The sequence below is a fragment of the Pogona vitticeps genome, chromosome 3, assembly GCF_051106095.1.
Source record: "Pogona vitticeps strain Pit_001003342236 chromosome 3, PviZW2.1, whole genome shotgun sequence".
Lineage (NCBI taxonomy): Eukaryota > Metazoa > Chordata > Lepidosauria > Squamata > Agamidae > Pogona > Pogona vitticeps.
In genome coordinates, this window is record NC_135785.1 from 71,205,036 (window position 1) to 71,217,837 (window position 12,802).

The following is a 12,802-nucleotide window of genomic DNA, read 5'->3' on the forward strand; positions in this document are numbered from 1 at the left end:
AACTGATAAACAGGTTTTAAAACAATAAAAGAACCATTGTCCTCTTATAATCCTTTCCTCCTTTAATGTTTACCTATAAAATCCTTTAATGTTTACCTATTAAAATCCTGCCTGAAAAGGAAGGCCTTTGCCTGCTGGTGCAAGGAAAAGGAAGATAGACTCAAGTCATTTACGGCTTTATAGGTTAAGACCAGCACTTTGAAATGTGTCCAGAAATATACCAATAGCTAGTAAAGCTATTGTAATTTTCTGTTCTCCTTGTAATCAGCTCTCATCAGGAGTCCAGCCAAAGCATCCTGGATCCACTGAAGTGTCTAAACAGTTACCGAAGGCAGCACTACACAGAATATATTGCAGTAATCTGCATGGAATGTAGCCATGTGCTACCTTGGCTAGATTAGACTTCTCAAGGAACAAAATAGCTGGTGCGCTAATTTTAACTGTGTAAATGCACCCTTAGTTACTTCTCAGACTTGGGCACCTAGGCTCAGGGATGAATCCAGCAGCACATTAAAATTATGAATCTCAGTTTTCAAGGTAGTGTAACCCCAACCAACACCAGTTAGATCCCTATTTTCTGATCGGCCTTTTAACTGACCAAGACCATATCTTTCATACTTGGATTACGAGATGACACTGGATTGAAACATGACTACATTCTTGAATCCAAGGTTCTTAATTAGCTGCTGCAATTTAGATAAGCTCTGCAAGTACCTAAACTAAATGCTGAAAAATTCTAAAACAAAATAACCTTTGGAATAGAGGCTCAATTAAAGATTAAAAAGCCTGAGAGACTTCAAGTAAGGCAGTGGTATGGAAAGTGGGAGATGCTCCCATCATTACCACCTTTTTAATCCTAATTTGTTTGTTTGGTTGGTTGGTTGTTTAGTGTACTCTGTAGGCCACCTTTCTCTCAATGAGGTGATTCAAGCATAATGCCTTAATAGGCTTCTCGTGCGATCTACCTGCTGTCCAAAATATAGGGTCAATGTACTAAAGGACTTCAGGATGAGAGAGTGCGAGACTGAAGAAATGATGGACCCAGGAGACAGAAGTATGCTGTCCATAGGAAAAGAAAAATGTGAAGAAACAGACCTGATAGATTTGACAGAAGGACTGGGAAAGATGGCTGTGAAAAGCACCAAAGACCCAGGAGAAACTGCATCAATAGGGGGAGCTATTTTGGCAGGAAACGAGGGAGATATAAAAGGAGATGGGAGAGAAGAAGGGAGGCAGTTGGAAAGTGAAGAAGTAGAGGAAGGATGTTGGTTAGTTGTGGTGTGAGAGAGAATTAAAGACAAAGAAGGCTGGGTAGAGATAGTTAAAGAATATCGATGGACAGGGGAATGGGTCACTTTTAAGTGCCTAGGGAAGAAGCAGAATGGGAATGAAACAGGAGAATGTATAGAAAGCTACCTTATTGGGGCCAAACTGCTGAGAGGGAGAGACGTAGAAAGGAGAGAGAGAGAAAAAAAGAAAGGGAAGCCTGAAATCTGGAGAACCATGGGCAGCTCTGTGGGATGAGTCCTTTCAAATCTCCTCTTAGGCCCAGCCTGGGCACAAAAGTTTGGGAGCCATTTGGGGGATGCGTTTACCACCCTAATCTCTCCTGAATACAGAGGTGGAGGAGTTGAGGCAAAAAAAAAATTAAACCAAAACCTGGACCAAGGCTAGCTAGTTCGACCCCTTGCCTGTTGCAAGGAGATCTGTTGAATGTAAACAAAGAAAGTGCTGGAGGAAAGATGATAGAAAAGTGAATTGTTTGTTGACTTAAATCCATTATTTAATTCAGAATGACCCCATGTAACTTCCTCAGAGATCTAGTTGAATAGTTAAAGTGAATTTGACTGTTAAACAAAGCCGTTGTTCAGGCTGTTCCTAATATCACCTGCAAATCTGAGTCTCATTAGAGATGTGGGAAACCTCTAGTCAGCTGTACAGTGGCTGAAATCCTGTTGCTTATTATATTAAATCACAACTAGACACATTTGAATCAATGGAACATATGGAAGAGTTGACTGACCAAATCCTTATTGATTCAATGGGCCTGCTCTTAAGCAACAAGATTTCCGTCAGTGATTTGATTACATTCCTTCAAGTACTTGCAGATGTCTGAAAAGGCAAGGAAACATTGCAAATGCTGAGAAAATGGCATGAAGTGTGCACCATGAACAAGACATGTTTCCATCTTGCTCATCCACATTCTGAGGCAGAAATGGCACTTCTGAATAGGCTGTGAAATTTTTAGAGTTGACTGGATGCAAATCAGCTTATACTGAAGTAGATATATGTCTTTGCCTAGGGAGGAACACACACACACACACACACCTTCTTGGATTTCCTAAATTCTTCTTACCCATTCTGATTTATACTGACTTTTCTTCAACCTAGACCAGTGGTTCCCAACCTTGGGTAGTCCAGGTGTTCTTGGACTGCAACTCCCACAAATGTAGGACAGCACAGCTAGTGGAAATGAATTCCAAGAACATCTGGGTTACCAAAGATTGGCAACCACTGACTAGACTGATATTCTTAGGGTTGCTGATGCAGTTTTCTTCCTTTTCACATGTCCTACATCACCCCATGTGTGAGAGGACAGAGGAGATATCTTGCCTTTGTTCTCAAGAGATGAGGGGGCAATCATGACTTCCTGCATCCCCACTGTAATCAGACAGAATTAGGATGCATGTTCTCTTTCTCATCTCAGTGTACAGTATTTATCTATGAAACACAAGGTTTCATATTTGCACAGAATAAGGAATGTGGGTGTGATTCCTTTCCACTGGGAAGTGTGCTCTACTCTTGTCAAGGACTGCATCTCCAAGTTGGTTGTTGCTTGCTTCTGCTTGCTCAGGTAACAGAAATGTGATTTCCCTCAAGGATCAAGAAGACTGCAGTCTCATAAGAGCACACTCAAAGCTGTATTACCATTTCAACAGTCAGCCACAGAGACTGGAGCCTGTCCAAATAGTCAGCAAAATAACCTTTTTGCCACGACTATTTCCCTCCTTGGTAACAGAACAGTTGCCTCCCGCCCCACCATTCACTTAATTTTGAAAGCACCTTCTCGGATGGTTTTGAAAGCCACAACAAAAATCGTAATAATCTTTATAAGATATTAAATTTTGGGGGCTTTTGTACCCTGTTTCTGAAGGTATTTGAACATACAAAAAAGGGTTTGAATTTACTGGGATTCCACAGAACATAACAGATTAGAAAATCCTGAATCCAGGAGATGTTTTCTTTACATTTTTACACGGAACTTTAAAAAACGAAAAAGAAAAGAAAATGTAACATGTAGTCATTCTTTTAATTACTTTGAATCTGATTACATTCATAAACTGAAAGCATGTACTAATTAAAACAACCTTTCTCCTTACTCTTTGATCTATTAATCAGGCTTTATGACTAAATTTAACCAGTTTTTTTTGTTTCATTTGAAAGAAGATTTTTTTCCCCCTGTTGATATCAATGAAGATGTGGCCTTTTAAAGAGAGCATCCCTACAATATTTCCTTAATTCTCTCCTGTTATATAGCACAAATGGCATGCACTTTTATCTGACCTCCTGGATCAAAACTAATTTTCATTTCAATTGTGTTACTATCTTCCTAATTTTCATGCCTTTTTACAGGTGACATTATATTACTGGCATGATATGGGAGTACAAAAGTAGGACTGGACATCACTTTCCTTAACTCTAGGAAACAGAAATATTTTCATGCCATTAAAATGTCGGCTTATTCAATCAGAAGCATTGACTTTACCAGCCCAAACCACAGATTAATAAACATGAACTAAAATTGCTGGGAATAAGACAAAGGAATAAAATGGATCTAATTATACTTAGATACATTTTATTGATGAGTAGATCATGGGTTAATGTAGCAGATAAACTGTGGGAGTAACAGATTCAGATATTTATTGAATACATGGTGTGTAAAAAGCTACTTTGATTCAATTAGCACTTTTTAGTTAATTCCACTCAATGTGCATTAATCTCAGATGATTTCTGATGTACATGAGAGCAACTCAATGGAAAGGGAGTGGCTAGAGACAGTATTTTAGAACCCTCATTTCAGTTATTCAAAACAGTGGATTCAAATCGTTAGAGTATAATGTAACAATATAACTCTTCTGATGAATCAAATCCAAAGTAATAATTTTAGCTAAAGAAATCAAACAGTAGTTAGGTATTAGAGATAAATCCAGTTCTTGTGTTGATAGCAACACAAGTCCATCCAATGAATTCACAATCTGATTTGTGAAGCGCTTTAAAAATTGAAGTTATAAATTTGATGAGTGAATAATCATTTGTGAATTAAGATGTATAATGTATGCACAAATGAGGAAATTAGGCATATGTATCCAGCAATTTAAATTTTTTTGTTTTAAATAATGTTTTGGTGCAAATATATATCCAGTTTTGAGTCGAAAGGCCAGATAAGTGATCTGCAGTGGCAGCAATAAATAAATAAATAAATAGATAGATAGATAGATAGACAGACAGACAGACAGACAGACAGACAGACAGACAGACAGACAGACAGACAGACAGACAGACAAACTGCAATCTCACGTTGCAAGCAATTGAGGTTGAAAATACATACACTCCCTGCACACTTTGCTTTAAAAAACAAGAAAGGGCACAGCAGCTCTGTGATCACCCTGTGCATAAAATAAAACAAAACAAAACATGGGAATACTTTTTTCTAATAAAATGAGGTGAAACCTCAAGCCTTAAACACACAGAGAGACATAAAACTAGGCATGGACATGCAGCAATGTTGCTCTATCTTTTTCCATAAATTTGCTCATTTTCTGGGCTAGTTGAGTTCCCAGTGAGTCCTGTTGTTGTTGTTTAGTCATTAAGTCATGTCTGACTCTTCGTAACACCATGGACCAGGGCACGCCAGGCCCTCCTGTCTTCCGCTGCCTCCTGGAGTCTGGTCTAATTCATGTTAGTAGCTTCGATGACACTGTACAACCATCTCGCCCTCTGTTGTCCCCTTCTCCTCTTGCCTTCACACTTTTCCCAACATGAGGGTCTTTTCCAGGGAGTGTTCTCTTTTCACCAGATGGCCAAAGTATTGGAGCCTCAGCTTCAGGATCTGTCCTTCCAGTGAGCACTCAGGATTGATTTCCTTCAAAATGGATAGGTTTGTTCCCCTTGCAGTCCAGGGAACTCTCAAGAGTCTTCTCCAGCACCACAATTCAAAAGCATCAATTCTTTGGTGGTCAGCCTTCTTTACTGTCCAGCTCTCACTTCCATACATCACTACAGGAAAAACCATAGCTTTGACTATGCGGAGCTTTGTCGGCAAGGTGATGTCTCTGCTTTTTAAAATGCTATCTAGGTTTGTGATCGCTTTAGACATCTTTTGATTTTGTGGCAGCTGTCACCATCTGCAGTGATCATGGAGCTCAAGAAAGTGAAATCTGTCACTACCTCCATATCCTCCCATTCTATTTGAGAGGAGGTGATGGGACCAGTGGCCATGATCTTAGTTTTTTTGATGTTGAGCTTCAGACCATTTTTGTGATCTCCTCTTTCACCCTCATTGAGAGGTTCTTTAATTCCTCCTAAGTTTCTGCCATCAGAGTGGTATTGATTGCATATTGGAGGTTGTTGATATTTCTTCTGGCATTCTTAGTTCCAGCTTGGGATTCATCCAGCGCAGCCTTTCGCATGATGTATTCTGCATATAAGTTAAATAAGCAGGAAGACAATATACAGCCTTGTTGTCCTCCTTTCCCAATTTTGAACCAATCAGTTGTTCCATATCCAGTTCTAACTGTTGCTTCCTGTCCCAAATATAGATTTCTCAAGAGATAGAAAAGGTGGTCAGGCTCTCCCATTTCTTTAAGAACCTGCCATAGTTTGTTGTGGTCGACATGGTCAAAGGCTTTTGCGTAGTCAATGAAGCAGAATTAGATGTTTTTCTGGAACTCTCTGGCTTTCTCCATAACCCAGCGCATGTTTGCAATTTGGTCTCAAGTTCCTCTGCCCCTTCAAAATCCAGCTGGTACTTCTGGGAGTTCTCGGTCCACATACTGCTGAAGCCTACCTTGTAGGATTTTGAGCATAACCTTGCTACCGTGTGAAATGAGTGCAATTGTTTGGTAGTTGGAGGATTCTTTGGCACTGCCCTTCTTTGGGATTGAGATGTCCACTGATCTTTTCCAGTCCTCTGGCCACTGCTGAGTTTTCCAAATGTGCTGCCATATTGAATGTAGCACCTTAACAGCGTCATCTTTTAAGATTTTAAATAGTTCAACTGGAATGCCATCTCCTCCACTGGCCTTGTTGTTAGCCATGCTTTCTAAGGCCCAGTTGACTTCACTCTCCAGGATGTCTGGCTCAAGGTCAGCAACCACACTATCTGGGTTGTCCAGGACATCCAGATCTTTCTGGTATAATTCCTCTCTGTATTCTTGCCACCTCTTCTTGATGTCTTCTGCTTCTGTGAGGAGCCTACCATTTTTGTCCTTTATCATGTCCATCATTGCACAAAAGGTTCCTTTAACATTTTCAATTTTCTTGAACAGATCTCTGTTTTTTCCCTTTCTATTATTTTCCCCTATATCTTTGCACTATTCATTTAAGAAGGCCTTTTGTCTCTCCTTGATATTCTTTGGAAGTCTGCATTCAATTTTCTGTATCTTTCCCTATCTCCTTTGCATTTCGTTTCCCTTCTCTTCTCTGCTATTTGTAAGGCCTCGTTGGAGAGCTACTTTGCTTTCTTGCATTGCCTTTTCTTTGGGATGGTTTTTGTTGCTGCCTCCTGTACAATGTTACGGGTCTCCATCCATAGTTCTTCAGGCACTCTGTCCACCAAATCTAGTTCCTTAAATCTGTTCTGCACTTCCACTCTGTATTCATAAGGGATTTGGTTTAGATTATACCTGACTAGCCCAGTGGTTTATCCTACTCTCTTCAATTTAAGCTTGAATTTTGCTATGAGAAGCTGATGATCAGAGCTACAATCAGCTCGAGGCCTTGTTTTCACTGACTGTATAGAGCTTCTCCATTCTTGGCTGCATAGAACATAATCAATCTGATTTTGGTATTGCCCGTCTGGTGATTTCCATGTGTAGAGTTGCCTCTTACGTTGCTGGAAAAGTGTGTGCGGTGACCAGCTTGTTCTCTTGACAAAACTCTATTAGGCTTTGCCCTGCTTCATTTTGAACTCCAAGGCCAAACTTACCTGTTGTTCCTTTTATCTCTTGACCCCCTACTTTAGCATTCCAGTCTCTTATAATGAGAACATCATCTTTCTTTGGTGTTGTAACTATTCATAGAAGTGGTCAATTTCAGCCTCTTCAGCATCGGTGGTTGGTGCATAAACTTGGATTATTGTGATGTTGAAAGGTCTGCCTTGGATTCATATTGAAATCATTCTATCATTTTTGAGATTGTATCCCAGTACAGCTTTTCCCACTCTTTTGTTGACTATGAGTGCTACTTCATTCCTTCTATGGGGATTCTTGCCCACAATAGTAGATATGATAATTGTCTGTATTGAATTTGCCCATTCCTGTCCATTTGAGTTCAATGACGCCCAGGTTGTCAATGTTTATTCTTGCCATCTCCTGTTTGACTACATCCAGCTTACCAAGGTTCATAGATCTTACATTCCAGGTTACTATGCAGTATTTTTCTTTGCAGCATCAGACTTTCGTTTCACTTACAGGCATGTCCACAGCTGAGTGTCCTTTCAGTCTTGGCCCAACCACTTCATTAGCTCTGGAGCTACTTGTACTTGTCCTCCACTCTTCCTCAGTAGCATGTTGGATGCCTTCCAACCTGAGGGGCTTATCTTCCAGCATCATATATTTTAGACTTTTGTTTCTGTCCATGTAGTATTCTTGGCAAAGATACTGGAGTGGCATTGCCAGTTCCTTCTCCAGGTGGATTGCGTTTAGTCAGAACTCTCCACTATGATCTGTCCATTTTGGGTGTCCCTGCATGGCATAGCCCATAGCTTCTCTGAATTATTCAAGCCCCTTCGCCATGACAAGGCAGCAATCCATGAAGAGGCAGTGAATCCTAGGTTGAGCCCAATTTCTCTGAAAATGCCCACTCCTGCTTTAAATTGAAATTGTTACATGTTTTGCCACCACCGCGTCCCTCCTGAGGTGTGGTAAAGCAGTTGCTCTATTGGATTGTGCATGGCACTCGTCTTTGTTCTATCTTCTGGACATTCCATTCTGGAGCTTTGTATTTCCATGGAAATAAGAACTTTCTGTGAGAGGCTATTGTCTGTTTTGTATATGACCAATGCTGGGAGCCAAGTTTGAAGAGGGAGATAAAAAGTAAGAAGAAAATCTGATATTTGAAGCTATGGGGGATTTATCCCAAACTGGAACTTTTGATTTCAGAAGAAAATCTGGCCACTTGCCTCATCTAATGATATGTTAGCATAATTTTCATATACTGTATAGTGCATGCCACTAGAACACATTGCATTTGTCTGTATATATTATATTAATAAAGATATATATAAGCACACTAGTGTTGCTGTTCCACAAGCAGTAATCTCTCTGAAGAAGACTTATCCTTGTGCAACAATTGTACAAGCATCACAATCCAACTGGCAGGAATTGGATCCACTGAGCAGAATCTTACTATGGTACTTTTCTTAATCTCAGAGAAGGGAGTGCTCAAAAACTGATGCAAGTTTCTCAAATCTTTCAGATGTATTATACTTCAGCAGCACCTATTATGTTTAGCCATTATGGGCAGTTCAACTCCTTTTGTTTACTTTTGTGAAATTTAAATTAATTCTAGGCATTCTAAGTTTGCATACAGAAAAAGGAATTAGCACCAGCAACTTTTATGCAGATTTCTGTAAAAGGTCTTTCAAGTGCCCAGCAACTCCCCTTATTGACCCCTTTAATTTAAATGAAGGAAGATACAGTCTCTAGTTTTGTATAGGCAACCAAAATTTCCTTGAGGTGTTTTCAAGTTTGCTTAGTATATATTGAGGTTCACAGTAAGTTTAAACGAGGTACTTTGAAGTCTGTGCAATACTTGTGCACATTAAGGCACTTCACACACATCAATATTTGTCAAGGCCTATTTATAGGGTAATGTGTCCTTAATTGGTTCCCAATTGATCTGAAAGCCAAAAGCATTACAAAATGTCTCCTCTTCCTTTTCTTTCTTTCTTTATTTTTTCTTCCACTTTTAGGTAGGGAAAAAGGAGATAGATGTTACTGGCTGAGGCAGCGAGATCAACTGCAGTTGTCAAATACCCTGGAGGGCTCGTAGGAAGACTGCAAGGCTGAGAAGACCTTTAAACACACAACGGGCAGAAACCTTCTCCTCAGTATTCTTGTGGCCTGTATTCCAAACTAGTCTTTGAGAATAATAGTAATACAATCAACATCTATCAGTCTTTGTTTGCTTTCTTAATGCTATATAACTGCTTGAATTCATATGCACTCCATATAGATACTATATATACATCTGGAATAAAAATGAGCATATGCCTAATTTTATTTTTTAAATATGATTTTTTTATTGCTGTTACATTAACAGGTTCAGACTTACATTTAAATTAATTTCATTTTATATTAATTGCTTTAAATACTTCATAAATTGTCCTGAATATAGATACAAATAGATTGTGCAGGCATTTGCGTTTACATCTGTGCACAAGTGTGCGTGCATACATGTTCCTATAATGGTGGTGGCTACAGCATGTTTTTGCAGGTGTTCCTAGTTTTTAAGACAGACATTTCTACCTGGTTATGTGTTAGTAGCTCTTTTCATGCTTTAACATTGTCAGTTCACTATCTCAGATACTAGAAGCCTAATAATTGCACAACAACCAGAGAACAATTGATTTATAATACTGTGCAGACTGAGCAAAGAGCTCCAGTAAATCAGGGCTACCATTTGCTAAGGATCATCTGAGCCACTGTTCATTGAACTAAGATATAAGACGAAAACTTTCTGAGCTCCTGGAAATCAGCTCTCCAGAATTTCAACACTACTGTATTTCCGTTGCTCCTTTTCCTCTCTGCCCATCTTTGACCCACACAAAACCTTCCTCTCAATTGCAATACTTCACTTTCTTTGGATAGCTATTATTTTAGTTCTTATCAATCTCTGTGCCACCTGTTTGAAACCATGTTTAGCCTTCACTATTTTTAACCTGCGCCAGGCGCCATTTACTATACTGTCCATGGCACTATACATGCAGAGTGAGAACCACCAACAGAAAACATATCAGTGGTGATGAAAATGTGACCATTGGCTTCAATCCAAGGGACATCTTGCAAAACACAATCAGACAGTCGTTAAAGGGTTTCTGCATAGGTGTGTGAAAGCCATTATAACAAAAGTGTTCTAATAAAATAACATGCATGACTTTTTAGAATGTTAAAATACAAAACAGTCCACAGATACCTACTTCCAGCAACGGTGTGCCATGCAGCTCCATTTACAGTTCCATCTTCTTTCTGGAAGTCCTCAGTATGGCAGACTCGTCTACGAGCATCTGTCATCAGTCGGTGAGTGGAGGCATAGGAATATGCCAGCCACCTAAAAACATGGTCATCTGGGGTAGGCGTATGCTCCTGAGTTTTCCATGTGGACCGGGCCATATCGTAAGGGTAGGCAACCACAAGCTCTCCTCCTTGTAAGTTGCCCCCAAGCACAAATGGAATTTTTTCCATCCATGCTATCACAGATCGTGTTTCAACTGCCACCTGGATGGGAAGATACAGCAATGTGGGGCAGTGGGGGGAGAGGTTAAAGCCACAGCATTAGGCATGGAAAAATCTTAGCATAAAACAATGGTCACATGAAATAAAGTCAGCTGAGGACTGAAACAGGTGACTGGGCAGCTTCATAACCAGAGCTGATAACATGTTAATTTTGCTGGAAACTAATCTTCCGAGCTGCCGTATTTACAAAATCACCATGTAAAAAGATCCTGTTGTTTTCTCCCAAAAACCATTAAAGGATAGCCATACATACTTTAGAGCTTAAACCAGCACCTAGTCTAAAGAGAAAGCTGCATGTCTCTTTCTCTCAGTCCCAGGGAACAAAAGACACTGACACCGAAGAATTCATATTGGTAATCTTTTATCCACTCTCGGCTTCAGCTTAAATATAATATCTTTCCAACTGGTTAAGTATTAGCTAGTGAAAATCAGCAATTATATTACCTTGATTCAGCCTATCGTGATAACACCTATGATTTATGTTTTCTTTATTTTTCCTCCTTTTCCTTTTTTATTGTTTATTGTACTTTATTTTTATTGCCTGGTATGTTTTAGAACTTAATTGTTAGCTGCCTTGACCACTCAATTTTTTTGACAGGAAGCCTGGATTTAAAAAAAAAAAAATGGTAAAATCAAATGTGAAATCAGCAGTATGCAATGTTGCAGACCTGATCCAAAGGCAAGCTTATTACAAAGGAGTGTTTATTCAATGGTCAAAACTCCTTGCAGGTCTTTAGGGAAACTGTGGTAGTTGATCACCTAACAGTAATAGTATTAGTAGCAGCACTAGCACTAGCACCAGCAATAATAAAAAATAATACTATCACACAAAGTATGTAGGAAAGTGCTGATGATTGACCTACATGGTGTTTCCAATGCTCACAATGTGTATGACTAATTCTCTTCTTAAAATACATGCAAATATCTTGTAAAGTACATCACGTTTCTCATGTTCTAATAAATGGCTATGTATTACATTTCAGTAATTAAATTATAGATATTGTCACAATTTTTGTAGACTGAGGTTGACTTTTCTAATACCACCTAGTGAATTCATTGCAGAGCCAAAATGAAGTGGAACTTCCAGTCTCTTAGCAACGATACTACCCCACAACAGCTCGTGACAAATAAGGCTTAGCTTTTTACACCTGTGCATGATATTTGCATAAAGCATTAGGTGAGAACAAATCCTCCAAATTTATAGTGAGGTGTAGTGGAGATTTAATCCTGTACTATAATCTCGGGGGGGGGGGAGAGAAGGATGAGAAGCAGCATTCAGCACATGAACAGGGAGGTTGAAAGATTGTGCATGTGAATGGTAGACAATAAGAAACCTTATGTTTGCACCGGACCATACTCAGCAAATACACCCGCAGTTCTCAGCCACACTGTAATGTATATCATGCCACTACCATTTGATACTTGTATTCTGATTGCAAAACAGTGATAGCAGTCACTGTCCACCAAGGAAAAAACAGTGGAAACCAAGGAAAAAAACAAGGAAAAAACACTGTCCACCAAGAGCAAAACAGTGATAGCAATCACTGTGCACCGGCTGCCACACTTTTGTAGTTTATAATCCAAAAGCTGCCAGTATACATTTATTCCTTTAAAATACTGGAGATTTTGCTAAGGAAACTGGTGCACTAAACTGCTACAGAGGGGAGGAAACAGATCAAAGGAAACTGATATATTATAAACGATGCTAGCTAAGTAGTTTCAGGAAATATCCTATAAACAGGGTTTACTTAAGTTCTTTCTCCTCATTTCACGTGGGGTATATTCAGCGACTGGAAATAATACTCAGTGTTTCAACAGGACAGAAATGAAGTAATATTGTTGCATTGTTAATGAACAATGCAATTCACACACGCCATCTGTGATCTGCGTTTAATGCATTATATAAGAGTCACTGCCCCCACCCCTGCACACATAGTGGAATTTTTTTAGCCAAAGTTGTTCTTTGTGAACTATTTGGAAGCCTTTGAATCTAAAGGATAAAATGTGAATAAAACCAAAATGCAGATTACATTGACAAAAGTACTACAGAACAACTCACAGCAAAG

The 12,802-nt window shown here is 39.3% G+C and overlaps 1 protein-coding gene across 1 annotated transcript in view; it reads right to left on the reverse strand.

Annotated features, from left to right (window-relative positions):
* Positions 1-12,802, reverse strand: part of CPXM2 (carboxypeptidase X, M14 family member 2) — a 119,433-nt gene that overhangs the window by 21,679 nt on the left and 84,952 nt on the right. The window contains exon 11 of the mRNA XM_072995429.2: positions 10,421-10,718. Within this exon, the coding sequence (XP_072851530.2) occupies positions 10,421-10,718 (298 nt within the window). The remainder of the gene's footprint in view (positions 1-10,420; positions 10,719-12,802) is intronic.